Here is a 15,854-nt window from a genome sequence, read left to right as displayed (position 1 = left end):
TTTGCTGTGGTGTATAACATATATAACTGTGAGGCGCTTAGGAATCAATCGCATACCAATTGAAAGAGGGGGTCATAGAGTTTCTGACTGTTAGTATGGCAGTGAGCCTCCAACAGCTCAGAGCATTCAGTTCCAAGAAAAAGGTCCCCGGCACCACCAGATCTCACGCCGTGCGTCTTTTTTTTTTTGTGGAGGTACATCTGTACATAATAATCTGTACAGAAAAACACTAAACCAAACGTTCTGAGAGCTGAGACTGATCACAGTTCACTCTGCTCATCCACATCTACACACCTCTCTGTGTACTGTGTACGGAACAAGGTTTACATTAAACTGTATGCATTTCATGGTTATATGATTATATAATACTTCCTCGTTTATTTGTTTCCAATAAAGTATTTTAGAGTCCCTGAAAGGCCGTGCAGAGGTTGATACTGATTAAGTTAATTTCAGAGAAAAAAAAACTGAGTCAAAATTAAGAGCAGATTGCTTAATTAATTATATAAATTTAGTGAGAGCCCTGCTGCCAATCAGCTCCCTGGACTCTAGTGTATGTTAATAAGTATGAATCTACAGACAGTAAACACATTCACAGACTTCAAACTGTATATTTTCACTGATATCAGTTCAGACCATTTACACTATTAAAATCAGCAGCAACATCAATTACAGCAATTAACCCAGCTTTGATTTTACTGTAATATATTTCACTGGTATTCATGCTGATCACTTCATACAGAACCAGACATTATTTCTGCCTTAGACACTTAAAACATCTACACAGCCTCACAGGCAAACACAGAGGGGGAGAGAGAGGGGGGGGGGATACAGAGAGTGGAAGAGAGAGAGATAAAAATAGAGACAGACAGAGAGAGATAGAGAGACAGAAAAAGAGAGAGAGAGAGAGAGAGAAAGAGAGACAGACAGGCAGGCAGACAGACAGAGACAGACAGAGAGAGCGAGAGGAAGAGAGAGAGACAGAGAGAGATGGAGAGAGAGAGAGAGAGAGAGAGAGAGAGAGAGAGGGCAGGTAGATGGGGAGGGATCAGATCAACTACACCGCGACAGAATCACTGTGCAGAGTTTATGAAGATCCTGTATTAGAGAGGATTTCTTGTCTCACAGCCGTTCACAACTGTTTATCTCCAAAACTGCAGCTAAAGTAGGCTGTATAAATGGTAAACTGGGCTGTGGGCGACAGCTGTTAACTAAAGTAGCTGACAGGTACTGTAATAAAATATGCGCAACAGATTTCCGGTGTAATAAATAGAAGCATTATAAAAGAAAGAAGTAAACACGTTACCTGTTTAGCTTGGATCAGCTAGCTCGGCTGATGCTGCTTCTGGCTGGAGTTAAGTTATGAGAGCAGATCTCAGCAGATTTCATGTTTGGCCACTGATAATGATGCCGTTTTCTTTAGTTCATGAATACTCATGAGTAAATGAATACAGATGACCATTTGGATGCGGTCTGTTCTTTGCATGTGCTGGTTAAGATCTCCCCTGACATCTCTGTAGTGTTTTTCCTGCCAGAGCTACTGTTTTTTGGTAGGCAAATCTTTTCAGTTTAAGTGCACGTCGTTCATATTGGTTTTTGAGCTGATATGGTTATAATTTATTTTTACTCTGTAACATTATGAAAATTAAACTAGCAGAGTAAAATCCATCCATCCATCATCTTCTGCTTCTCCGGGGTTCTGGTCACGGGGGCAGCATCTTAAGCAATGAGGCCCAGACCTCCCTTTCCCCAGCTACTTCCACTAGCTCTCCGGGGGGATTCCGAGGCGCTCCCAGGCCAGCTGGGCAATATAGTCACGCCAGCGTGTCCTGGGTCTTCCCTGGGGTCTCCTCCCTGGTGGACTTGCCTGTGACACCTCACGAGGGAGGCGTCCAGGAGGCATCCTAACCAGATGCCCAAACCACCTCAACTCTCGATGTGAAGAAGCAGCGGCTCTACTCCCGGATGACCGAACTTCTCAGCCTATCTCTAAAGGAGAGTCCAGACACCCTGCGAAGGAAGCTCATTTCGGCCGCTTGTATTCGCGATCTTATTCTTTCAGTCATTAGCCAAAGCTCATGACCATAGGTGAGGGTTGGAACGTAGATCGCCCGGTAAATCGAGAGCTTTGCCTTGTGGCTCAGCTCTTTCTTTACCACAACAGACCGGTAAAGAGCCCGCATCACTGCTGACCCAGCACCAATCCGCCTGTCAATCTCCCGCTCCCTTGTACCATCACTCGTGAACAAGACCCCGAGATACTTAAACTCCTCCACTTGAGGCAAGAGCTTATCCCAGACCCAGAAAGGGCTCTCCACCCTTTTCTGCCTGAGAACCATGGTCTCGGATTTAGAGGAACTGATTCTCATCCCGGCTGCTTCACACTCGGCTGCAAACCGATCCAGCGAAAGCTGAAGTTCACGGCCTGATGTCCCCAATAGGACCACATCATCTGCAAACAGCAGCGATGTGACCTTGAGGTCACCAAACCAAACAGCCTCCGTCCCCTGACTGCGCCTAGAAATTCTATCCATAAAAATGGACAAAGGGCAGCCCTGACGGAGTCCAACTCTCTCTGGGAACTAGTTTGTACAGGGCCTGAATGGCTCGTAGCAAAGAGCCATGTACCCCGTACTCCCGAAGCACCTCCCACAGAATACCCCGGGGAACACAGTCGAATGCCTTCTCCAGATCCACAAAGCACATGTGGACTGGTTGGGCAAACTCCCATGAACCCTCCAGAATCCTGGAGAGGGTGAAGAGTTGGTCCAGTGTTCCACGACCAGGGCAGAACCGGCACTGCTCCTACTGAATCTGAGGTTTGACTATAAGCTGGACTCTCTTCTCCAGTACCTCTGCATAGACCTTACCAGGGAGGCTGAGGAGTGTGATTCCCCTGTAGTTGGAACACACCCTCCGGTCCTCTTTCTTAAACAGAGGCACCACCACCCCAGTCTGCCAATCCAGTGGCACCTCTCCCAATGTCCACACAATTTTGAAAAGGCGTATCAGCCAAGACAGCCCCACAACATCCAGAGCCTTGAGGAACTCGGGACGGATCTCATCCACCCCTGGAGCACTGCCACCAAGGAGCTTTTTAACTACCTTAATGACTTCGGCCTCAGTAATGAACGAGCCTATTCCAGTGTCTCCAGACTCTGCCTCTTCACTGGAGAACTTCACAGGAGTTTTAAGAAACTCCTGAAGACAGAGCTCTTCAGGGAGCACTTACTCTAATCGCCTCTTGCAATCTAACCACTACCAACCTCATCTCCTTCTTGCCCTCCTTCCCTTCTCTACCCCGCTATTACCCTTTGGCCTCCTTTAAGGCCTGACTATGTTTGTTCTATGTACCTCATTATTTGTAAGTCGCTTTGGATAAAAGCGTCTGCTAAATGTAATGTAATAATAATAATAGTAATAATAATAATAGAACGGGTCAGTGGGATTGAGAAGGTCCTCAAAGTATTCCTTCCACCGCCCAATGACGTCTTCAGTCGAAGTCAGCAGCACACCATCTCCACTATATACAGTGGTGGTGGCACACTGCTTTCCCCTTCTGAGTCGCCTGACGGTTTGCCAGAATCTTTTCTGAGCCAACTTAAAGTCACTTTCCAAGGCCTCACCAAACTCCTCCCACACCCGAGTTTTTGCCTTTGTGACGACTGAAGCCACAGATTGCTTGGCCTGTCGATACCTGCCAGCTGCCTCTGGTTTCCCACAGGCCAACCATGCCCGGTAGGACTCCTTCTTCAGCTTGATGGCATCTCTCACCTGGGGTGTCCACCACCAGGTTTGAGGATTACCGCCCCGACAGGCACCAACTACATTGCGGCCATAGCTACAATCAGCCGGTTCAACAATGGAGGAGCAGAACATGGCCCATTCTGAGTCAATGTCCCCCACCTCCCCCGATATCTGGTCAAAGTTCTGACGGAGGTGTAAGTTGAAGATCAATCTGACAGGTTCTTCTGCCAGACGTTCCCAGCAAACCCTCACTATACGTTTGGGCTTGCCATCTTCCCCCACCACCTGATCCAACTCACCACCAGGTGGCGATCAGTTGACAGCTCAGCTCCTCTCTTTACCTGAGTGTCCAAAACACATGGCTGCAAGTCCGATGACACGACTACAAAGTCAATCATTGAACTGCGGCCTAGGGTGTACTGGTGCCATGTGCACTTATGGACATCCTTGTGTTCAAACATGATGTTCGTGATGGACAAACTGTGGTTTGCAAAGTCCAAAAACTGAACACCACTCGGGTTCAGATCAGAGAGGCCATTCCTCCCAATCACACCCCTCTAGGTCTCACTGTCATTGCCCACGTGAGCGTTAAAGCCCCCCAGTAGGGCAATAGAGTCTCCAGGAGGAGCACTTTCAAGCATCCTTCCCAAGGACTCTAAGAAGGCTGGGTACTCTGAACTGCTGTTCGGTGCATAAGCACAGACAGCAGTCAGGACCCGTTCCCCAACTCGAAGGCGTAGGGAAGCTACCCTTTCGAAAACCCGAATGTACAGGCACCAAGTCGAGGGGCTATGAGAAAGCCCACACCTGCCCGCCGCCTCTCACCATGGGCAACTGCAGAAAAGTCCAGCCCCTCTCAAGGAGATTGGACCCAGAGCGCAAGCTGTGTGTTGAGGTGAGCCCGACTATATGTAGCCGGTATCTCTCAACCTCGCGCACCAACTCAGGCTTCTTCCCTGCCAGTGAGGTAACTTTCCAAGTTCCAAAAGCCAGTTTCAGAAACCGAGGATCAGAACGCCAAAGCCCACGCCTTCGGACACTGCCCGATCCACAAAGCACAGAACCCCTACTACTGCCCCTCCCATTGGTGGTGGGTCGATGGGAGGGGGGACTCATGTAACCCCTTCTGGCTGGGCCCGGCCGGGCACCATGAGTTAATGCCCGGCTACCAGACGCTCACTGACGAGCCCCTCCCCGAGGCCTGGCTCCAGGGTTGGGCCCCGGTAACCCTGAGTAAAAGTATTTCATTAAAAATTTAGTCAAGTCACAGGGAAAACTGTACTCAGTTACAATAATGAGAGTAAATGTCATTTTTTAATTACACCTCTGAATTGACTGCATTGAAAAAGTATATGAATATATGAGTAGTGATATATATATATATATATATACAATACTCACAAAAAGTTAGGGATATGTGACTTTCGGGTGAAATTTATGGAAAATGTAAAAAGTTCTTGCTACAGTGATGTTATATCATGAAAGTAGGGCATTTCTGTAGAAACATGCAATGGCGATTTCCTCATCTCAAACTATTTATTAAAACAAAAGCCAGCAACAGTGGTGGGTATTACCCTAACAAGTGTCTCAATAACATCACGTGTCCTTAAGCATCAATTACAGCTTGACGACGACATCTCATGCTGTTCACAAGTCGACTCATTGTCTGCTGAGGCATGGCATCCCACTCTTTTGAAGGGCGGTCCTCAGGTCATTGAGGTTCTGGGGTACAGAGTTACGAGCCTCTACACGGCAACTCCACTAATCCCATAGGTTTTCTATGGGATTCAGGTCTGGAGAAAGTGCAGGCCACTCCATTTGTGGTACCCCAGTCTCCAGCAGCTGTACTCTAACGATGCGACCTCGATGAGCTGGAGCATTGTCGTGCATGAAGATGAAATTAGGCCTGTTTTGCTCATGCAGAGGCACAATGACTGGATTAATTATGTTATTCAAGTAGTATGGGCTTGTCACTGTACCTTTCACAAAGTGTAGGGCAGTTCTGTATTGACTAGACACACCTGCCCACACTGTAACACCACCACCATCACCTTGCCGTTAAGCTCCTTGTTAGAGAACAGCAAATTGTGCAAAAAGTACTGAAACATTGAATAGTTGGACATGTGCATTCAAAGTTTAGAGAAGGTCACATTAAGTTCACCTGTAAAGGTTAGAGTGTAGATAGATTACTCCGCCTTCCAAATCAGGCTTCAGCTTATTGGTGTTATCCGGCTCCATGCTGGACAAGCCACCAGTGGGCACGGACTCTTATTGACCATGCTACTCCAGATGCAGTGATCAAAGAGCAAGCACATGTCATTGATAAAGAACAGGGACTCACTCTGCCAATAAACAACAACATTGTCAAGCATTGCTGTGTAGATTATCAGGGCCCGATGTGCTAAGCTTTTTGGAATAGTTTTTGTATACCATGGGGCATGATGGTGGTGTATTTCGAAAATCTCATTCAGTTTTGTCACAGAAATACAGTTTAGACCCAGTGTTGCTAATATGGGAGTGATGAATGACATGCAACTTCAGAGTACTGTTGTTTTACAAATTCTGTTTTCTTAGCTGGTGTAACATTACATTCCTGTAGTTTTTTGGTGAGAAAGAATTTAATATATAAATGTATTAATCCTTTGCAATGAGCTTAGCAAACAGTTTTATGCTTAACCTATGTGTGTAACCCTACAGAAATAAACTTTAGAAGTCTCTGTAGACCTGTCACAGTTCTTACATGATTGCCTAACTGCAGTTATTTGAGATGATTGCAGTTATTTGAAATGATCACAATTATTAAAGCTATTTAATTATTATTAAATGATCACAATTATTAAAACTGCATTTTTTGCAGATTCAGTCATATTATACAGCAACACAAAAAATGTGAATTGGGTGAGTTGAGATGAGGCAGATAAATGTAAATGAAAGAACTCCAGTGTTAACAACAAAGTAAGGATTACTAGTTAGTAAAGTCATAAATCATAGTTTGGCCAATTAAGCTGCTTTCACATTACAAGCCTCATTGCTCAAATAAGAATTTTTGCTCAAATCCGATCTCTCTGACAGAATGGTTCACACTCGTTAGGTGATTCAAATCTGTCATTAATGTGAATGAACCAGCATCCTGAAATGACTCACATGCGCACATCCTACTCAGTAATGTCACATGAATGGATCGCATGCGTCACGTGCATCATCAGCAAACAAACGGTCAGAAATCACTTGGCCACGAAATGGCCATGAAAGTGACTCAGGTTGGATTTGAAAAGATCAGATTTGTGGGTCCACACAGCCTAAAAGCATCAGTTCTCTGAGTCATATTAGGGCAAAAAATCAGATTTGTGCCACATCAGCCTGGTAAAGTGAACATAGCCTTAAGCTTGCATTTTAATGCGTGCAAACTGTGAACAAGAAAATGCTAGTATTTATACTGTACTGTATTTCCATAATGCTAGTCTAGATCCCAATTTTTACATCTGATAAATGTTTATGTATCGTGTAGCTTTGTACATGAAAAATTTTGGATTTCAACATCGCCTCAATTCCCTTATTAGCGCATCCCTAGTTAATTTCAGATTATGAATTTCACATTGTAAAGTGCATGCTGTGGTTGCACCAAGACATATTTTGCACTGTGCTCATATGTACATCTGGGCCTCCATGCGATGCTGCTGATTGGTGGAGGCAGTGGACCAGTGAAACTAATGATTAGCTGAATCAGGTCTCAGGTTTTTAACTTCTTTGTGAAATGCAGATTTAAAAAGTCTCAAAGCCAAATGTGCGCTTTTCTTGGTAATAGTGTATTCGTTTTGTTGAAGGAATAAGAGTGAAAACAGGGAAAGGGGTTTCAGCTTTCTGAAATCAAGTGTGAATGGCGAGGTGTAAACCATACAGTGCTACAGCACTTTGCAACCAGTATTTAGACTTAATATGACAGGTTTAAAAATATTCTTAATAGAAGTGCAAAACTGATTCCTAAGTGGCCCTTTATTGAAGACATTTTGGAAGTTGTCAAATAAAGTTTTTGCTTGTCACTCATTGTCTGCAGTGTTTAATTGTTCAGTATGTTTACCTTGACATGTTAAATCTTTTTATATTATGAAGACTAAAATGGCTGTTTGTATTTGTGCTAGATGTCAGCTGTCAGTGTTTTAAAAATAACAAGAAAGACAAACATGGACATTATTCAGAGTCTTTATTCTATTATTCAGTGAGACCAGTCACACAGTCAAACAGAGATCAAAGTCACATTGATCAAAGTCTTATGAGCAATTATACAGTTCACTAAGCAAATGTTCCATAAGAAATCATATTTTGTTGTATAATTTTGAAGATAACTGTTTTATTTCAGCTGCTGCATTATAAGTTATATGGTCAAAGTATGTGCACACCCCTCCTAATCACTCAGGTGTTTTAGACGCACCCATTGCTAACAGGTCTATAAGTATATATCCATACAATCACTATAGACAAACATGAGCAGTAGAATGGGTTGCAATGAAGGGCTAGCACTGCCATAAGATACCGCCTTTGCTACAAGTCAGTTTGTGAAATTTCTGTCCTGCTAGATCTGCCCAGGTCAACTAAAAGTGCTATTATTGTGAAATAGAAGAATGTAGGAGGAGCAACCACCCAGCCATGGAGTGGTCCACCAAACAAACTCACATGGGGCTGCTGAGTGTTGAATTGCTGAAGTTTCCATGGCCTGAAGCTGCACACAAGCCTAAGATCTCTATACATAATGCCAGACGTCAGCTGGAGTGGTGTAAAGCACACTCTGGAGCAGTGGAAATGTGTTCTTTGGAGTGATTAAACGCACTTTGCTATCTAGGAGTCTGGTGGATGAACCCTGGTTTAGTGAATGTCATTAGAGTGCTACCTATCTTAATGTGTAGTGCCAACATTAAAGTTTGGTGGAGGAGGGATAATGGCCCTGGAGCTTTTTTTCAGAGTTTGGTCCAGTCCCTTCAGGTCCAGTGAAGGGTAATGTAGATTCAACAGCATTTTAGACAATCATATGCTTACAACATTTTTCTGCCCATGATTTTCTGAAAAGCTCATGTTAGTGTGATGGTCAGGTGTTTACATAATTTTGGCCATATTGCTACTTCTCCCTGACTTTTTGCTGATGCAGTTTAGTAAGGATAAGGGAGGGAGCAATGCTGTTTTATCAGGCTGTGCAGGTTAAGCCAGCTACCTATGCAGCTGAATACACTGTAACTACTTTGGATGTAATAAATAGCAATAATCTAGTTTAAGGTTAAGTTTACTACTTTAAGGTTGAGAAATAAAATTAATTATTTTAGATGATTATAAAAAGAGAGGGACAGTGTAAGACTGTAGCTGTACTGGTGTTAGCACAACATAGATTGTGTTAAGAGTTCTTTTTGTACATTTCCATCAATTTAGGGGTTGGTGTGCTTTGGCCTAGCTTAACTCTTAGACATCACTTCAAATTGTGTTATATGTGCATTATTTTAGATCTGGATGACCCTGTGGTGACAGTACACCAGAGTGTAGGAGAAGCTAAGGAGCAGTTCTACTATGAGAGGACAGTTTTCCTCCGCTGCGCTGCCAACTCCAACCCCCCAGTGCGATATAGCTGGAGACGTGGGCGCGAGTTTCTATCTCAAGGCTCTGACAAAGGCGTGGAGATCTATGAGCCTTTCTTTACACAGGTAAGCTTTAAAACCACACATACACTACTAGTAAAAAGTTTGGACACATTACTAAATATGCATTTTAATCTAAAGGCTTATGCATAAATGTGTAATTTCACTTGCATGTAAAATCTGTACAATTACTCTATTAAACTGAATTACTCTTTTTGACATATTTTGGAATCCAGGTCTTTGCATGACTTGTTATTGTTTAGTTAAATCCTTTTTATTATTTTATTGCTTTGTGTTAAAGAAACGTCAAAATAATTGGAAGATTACTTAATTACTGCTGTCCCATACATGCTCCTGAAATGTGTGGAATTGTCTTGCTTCTGATGGACTATGGCAAGAAATAATGGAGCATGTGCAGTTATACTACAGAGTACATGTTGCATTGGTGAATTGTATCAAGTTGTATTAGAGTTTACATATACTTCCTCTATGTACCAGCCCTCAACATTATGTCTGAGAATGTTATAAACAAGTGTCCAATAGTGTTGTCAATACTGAAAACTTTGAAATGGTACAATATTCACTTCCTGCAGTATCAATGCTATTCATATCAAATGTGCTTTCCTGCTTGCACTTTCTTTTGACCCAAATAGGCTTCCATAATGTACCGCTGCGAGGGGGTCTTGCTACTGGTGCGCTTTGTTATGCTGAAATAGCAGCTGCAGCAAGTTCACAGCCTTTGCGAATAGTCTTAGTCGACAAAGAAGACAGCAAGAGTGCTGTGTGAACATGTTTTGGCTTTAAAGCAAATAAAGATGGCAAGGCTGTTCTGATTAAGTGCTACCTTGTAGGTATCTCTGTACATAAAATTGTAGGAAAGATATTTTGATATCCAAAATCAAAAACTACCACCAGCATTAAAACTACCAAGCTGAAGTTAGCTTCTTGATTGTATTTCTTCATTCCACATTTTATAGTGCAGCAGTTACATTGTGGCACCTGAGGCTGCTGCACCATTTAAGGTATAATGGAAAACTTTGAACAAGAAGCTGGTGAATAAGAAGACAACTTCAGCCTTGTATTAAAACTACAGGTAGATAGTTTGATAATGAATGTGTAAATGTCCTTATCAGAAAATGTTACCAGCTCTACCAGACTTGTACATGGTGTTCAAGGAGGTTGGTGACTCCCCTTTTCAGTATCGCTGAAACATTTAACAAGGTTTCTCATTAATCTAGGGCTAAAAGCCAAATGCTGACAACAACTAAGCTAACTTGAAGCTACCTTAAAGCATCCTGTAATGGCCTCAACATTTATTTGTTTTGACAACTGCATGCGCTCAGTGTTAAGTATAAAGAATTTAGTTATTAAAGATGTTGACACAATAGCTGTATTTCTATTTGTCTCTCATGCCGCTCTATCTGCACTGCTTGTGTGAAAATGAGCCTCACTTTAGAGCAGTGATTTACAAGAGAAAATGTATGTGTGTTTGGACATGTTTATATAGAAAATGCTCATTTTGTTTGCCTTTGGTAGCAAAAATGGTATCAAATTTCAATATATTTCACAGCATTGCGTCAAAGTAGAAATGTATTGGTTTGTAATTGATATTGATATCATTAGCCAGCATTTTTTAAATCAGTCAAAATATTGCTGACAATCAGGAATTTTTGGGACTGCAGCACAACCAGGTATGAAACTCAAGTCTCCTGATGACAGAGTGAAACTTGAAGGGCTTTGGCACTGGGAGCCCCTCTTAAAATGAGTAATTACAAGACAGCAATACAAGCTGAACCAGTACATTTGAACACAAAATACCATCATATTTAAAATTCAAAAACATATTTCAAATGAAAATGTAAGAAAACCTTAACATGAGATTAACATCGTAATGAGATCACCCTTTTCTATGATGTGAACTGATAAAAACTAAGAATAATAAGAGGTAATTAACAAAAAATAAACCACATAGAACTCTGGGTACCACTGCCCTCATTGCTACAATATTTGTATTATATACAACCCATACTGTGCAGAATGTAAATAAGAATAGAATGCAGTGATATGCAAATCATGTAAACCATGTTTTTAAAGGAAAATACTACAAAGACACCATATTACATGCTTAAAGATATGTTATTGTTATTTGAAAAATATATTCCCATTTTGAATTTGTTGCCAACAACACATTCCAAAAAAGTTGGGATGGGGGCATGTTTACCACTATGTTTCATCACCTCTTCTTTTAACAACTGTATGCGTTTAGGAACTGGAGACCATTTGCTGTAGTTTTGAAAGCAAAATGTTTCCCATTCTTCTTTGATATAGAATATCAGCTGTTCAGCAGTTCAGGGTCACCGTTGTTCTATTTTTCATCTCATAATGTGCAAAATATTTTTAGTGGCTGACAGGTTTAGCACCTGCACTCTTTTAATATGGAAGCAATGTTGTTGCAATACATGCAGAATATGGTTTGGTATTGTCTGGCTGCAGTAAACAAGACCTTCGTCTCAACTTTTTTGAAACAGGTTGTTGACATCAAGTTCAAAATGGACATATATTTTTCAAAGAACAATAGCATTTATCAGTTTCAACATTTAATATGTTGTATTTGTCTTATTTTCCATTAATTATAGGATTTGATGATTTGCACATCGATGCTTTTTGCTTTTATTTACATTTTTCACAGCGTCCCAACTTTTTTGGATGTTTTTGCTATTGAGTTGAGTTTAAGACATGGAACTGTGAACTGACCATCATGTTGTCAGTGAAGCACTGTTTAACTAAAACTATGGGAATATAAATTTAATATCTAAAATATAAATATTAAATTAAGTTTTACACAGTTTCACATTGCCTTAAAATTAGTATAATTCATATTGGTCGGGCCCTGTTTAATGTAGTGGCTGGCCTTTTAAAGTATGCATAAAATATAGCATGTGTGTAGCCCTTTCAGATTAGAAAGGTAATTCTGCAGACATTTTCGAGCAATTTCAAAAAGTTCATAGGCAGGCTTTTATATTTAGGAGTCTGCTTCTCTCCCACTCAAGAGCCATCACAAACTTTAACATCTTTCTGACGTTTCGTTCATGCTGTGAGTTCCACCTGCCTGCAGGAGAATCTCTCTGGGACTTAAGTCGAAATCCTTTGCTTTCACTTCAGAGTCATCATCACTAACAAGAGATACATTGAGTGAAAAGTATTTTGACATCAGGAGTTTTATCTGGACCAGTGGAGAACACATTGGCTCTGACAGCTTCACAAAGGCTGATTTTCAAATGTGTACCTGCTACGCTAGATACTGTGGAGAGATCATCTGCTGAGTGGCATTTCAAAAATCAAGAATGCATTTGTATCTGTAATTAGTTACGGGAAACGGGGCTGTGTTGAACTCTGTCTACTCTCTGTGTTCCCCAAGGGACAGAGAAATGCATGGGATCAGCCCATATACTTTTGACAAAAGAGATTTTGAGTGTTATGTTGGACCCAGCCTTTTCTCACTCTTGTGCAGAAGTATAAACATGAAAAGTGCATAACTGCTGTCATTGGTTCACAAAAAAAGCCATTTGTTCAAAAGAGCATCTTAGAATATGTGTGTGCAGTGCTACTTTTCTTGACTAATTGAAGCTTTGGCAAAGAATGTATTAATACTAATATTTCAGTCTAAGTTATTAGTGAAGTTAAACTCAAGAAGAGAGGAAGGGAAACGTCATCTAGGGCAACATAAAGTGAACTCTTACCAGAAGCACAGCGAGAGAGAGCAATTGGGATCCAGTGAAGTATAATAATTTGAGGTTAATGGTGTAAAATGAGAACTAGCTAAACTATGATGCAAGAATTTTGTGTAAAAGGCCAGTGACCAGTGGGAATAATGATGAACAACTGACTGAAATGAGATGTGTCTCCGCTTATGCCCAAAGTGCGGTTTAATGATGGTTAAAGCCAGTCCAGGCAAAATGAATAAACCCCGAAGTTGTTAAACTATGACTCAGTAAAAACATGCACTTATTCTTTTTGAATGTGTGGAGCTGAATTTAGAATTTAATCAATATGGATTTAAGAGATCGATTCATTATGTAGTCTAGCGTTGACATTAATGAAGGCTACACTTCACATGAATCTTGGACCATTAACAGCTATATTTCTTTGTGAGAACGGTATCAGTACTGAATGTCTCAAGGCTGTCGAAAAAGGAGTGGTGCAAGAGTGTATTATGCATGAACTTGAAATGTTAAGTGTCAAAGAATGAAAGCCATTTGCTGGAGGACTTTACGTACAACCTTTCTCTCTGAGCTGCAGGGGGAGACAAAGATCCTCAAGCTGAAAAACCTTCGACCTCAGGACTACGCCAATTACACCTGTACTGCCTCGGTCCGCAATGTCTGTGGCATCCCTGACAAGAGCGTACTCTTCCAACTCAGCAACAGAACGGGTATGTTTTGCTTCCTGACAAACAGCAAAACACCAAGAAAGATAGAACATTGATTTGCCAGGTTCTCTTCTGTCTCATGCACTTAGTCTTTTCTGATTTGCCATGATATTGGTTTCAAGCAGCCTGCTGTGGACTGGCCTGATATTTGTGGCATGCTCCAGTAGCAAATAGTCCATGAGCAGAACAGAAGTTGCGAGAGCATGGTAAGTCTATTAAACTTGATGACTTGCCAGTTCTTTTCTACTCCTCCGTCCTGTTGATTGCTGGAGAAGGTTCCCTGCAGTTTTCACCACTGCCTCCGCAGTTAATTCAGTCCCTGGAAGAACCATATTCTTAAGTAAATGCCCCTGTGGCTCCATGCACTCTTTATCTGTCCCGGTGGGCTCGACTTTCTTTCGTGGCTATGACCTGACCTTTACGGGATCCATTAGAGCCTGATCAGAGCCGGCAATCTTTTCCCTCTGGCTGTCTCTCTCTCTCTCTCTCTCTCTCTCTCTCTCTCTCTCTCTCTCTCTCTCTTTCTGTTTTTATTTCTTTCTCTCAGCTTCACTCTAGTCACTCATAGAGCCTTATGGTGATGATGGAGCCAACTATAAGACACTTGCCTCTCAGCATGCTAGCACTCTTATGCTAAAAGCATTTAGGGGCATTTTTGATTGTAAGGATTGAAAGCATCAGTTGAAATGATGGAGGGGGAAACAAGCACAGTCAGACATTAGGAGTGTGACATAACCGCTTCTCAGTGTACATGAATTCAACACTTTCAATGTTTGACTTTTTAAAATTTATTTATTTCCACCACCTATCAGCAGTTTATAATTTTAATAAAAATAATAAAAATCTGAATCACACTTTTTTCCCAAATGTGTAGTTGGTCAGCCATACTTGGTGTCTGAAGTTTCATAGATACCGACCTGGGTGATAACCAAACAATAATTAGGACATTATTTTACTATAATTTATTGATCTGGATTATTGCCCTCCAGCAAACACTGCAGGTTAGACTTATATTTTATGCTACTTTTAGCATATATGCTTTTTAGCATGTGATTTAATGAAAACCTTTAATGAAAATGCATATTAAATATTATACCTTGTAACTTTTTTGGTACTTTTTGAGCATCTTTCGGTAATAATGGCTATTTCACCTTTCATTTTGAAATATATGACTGCAAAGTCACCACTAGTGTGGGTTCATAGCTGTTTCTGCTCCTTAAATGATGCGTGCTAATCAGACTTGCATATTCCTCTTGTGGAGAAACTTTAGACTGATGAACATGTGCCAATGAGTGGCTGACTTCCAAAGCTACGTCCAGTGTGTTTTTTGTATTTAAAAAAAAGATATGTAACAGCATCATTTTATCAGTCGACCTAGAAAAGAACTATAGCTGCCTGTAGGACACTTCAGTATACATTATATGTTTCACTCGGTGAATCTATTGTAACAGTAAAAAAGAATACACTGCTCAAAAAAATAAAGGGAACACCTAAATAACACATCCTAGATCTGAATGAATGAAATATTTTCATTGAATACTTTGTTCTGTACAAAGTTGAATGTGCTGACAACAAAATCACACAAAAATCATCAATGGAAATCAAATGTATTAACCAATGGAGGCCTGGATTTGGAGTCACACAAAATTAAAGTGGAAAAACACACTACAGGCTGATCCAACTTTGATGTAATGCCCTTAAAACAAGTCAGAATGAGGCTCAGTATTGTGTGTGGCCTCCATGTGCCTGTATGACCTCCCTACAACGCCTGGGCATGCTCCTGATGAGGTGGTGGATGGTCTCCTGAGGGATCTCCTCCCAGACCTGGACTAAAGCATCCACCAACTCCTGGACAGTCTGTGGTGCAACGTGGCGTTGGTGGATGGAGCGACATCTGGGACATCATGTCTCGCTCCATCGGATTCAGGTCTGGGGAACGGGCGGGCCAGTCCATAGCTTCAATCTTGCATCTTGCAGGAACTGCTGACACACTCCAGCCACATGAGGTCTAGCATTGTCCTGCATTAGGAGGAACCCAGGGCCAACTGCACCAGCATATGGTC

General features: G+C 41.5%; 1 protein-coding gene across 4 annotated transcripts in view; it reads left to right on the top strand.

Annotated features, from left to right (window-relative positions):
- mdga2a (MAM domain containing glycosylphosphatidylinositol anchor 2a) overlaps positions 1-15,854 on the top strand; it is a 223,814-nt gene that overhangs the window by 89,736 nt on the left and 118,224 nt on the right. For 2 of the 4 annotated variants that reach the window (XM_037542047.1, XM_037542048.1), the window contains exons 4-5: positions 9,232-9,428; positions 13,659-13,794. In XM_037542047.1, coding sequence (XP_037397944.1) covers positions 9,232-9,428; positions 13,659-13,794 — 333 coding nt within the window. The remainder of the gene's footprint in view (positions 1-9,231; positions 9,429-13,658; positions 13,795-15,854) is intronic. The other 2 variants (XM_017713808.2, XM_017713809.2) reach the window with 1 other exon arrangement.

The sequence above is a fragment of the Pygocentrus nattereri genome, chromosome 10, assembly GCF_015220715.1.
Source record: "Pygocentrus nattereri isolate fPygNat1 chromosome 10, fPygNat1.pri, whole genome shotgun sequence".
Lineage (NCBI taxonomy): Eukaryota > Metazoa > Chordata > Actinopteri > Characiformes > Serrasalmidae > Pygocentrus > Pygocentrus nattereri.
The sequence above is the reverse complement of the archived record's forward strand: the minus strand, read 5'-3'. Positions and strand labels throughout refer to the sequence as shown.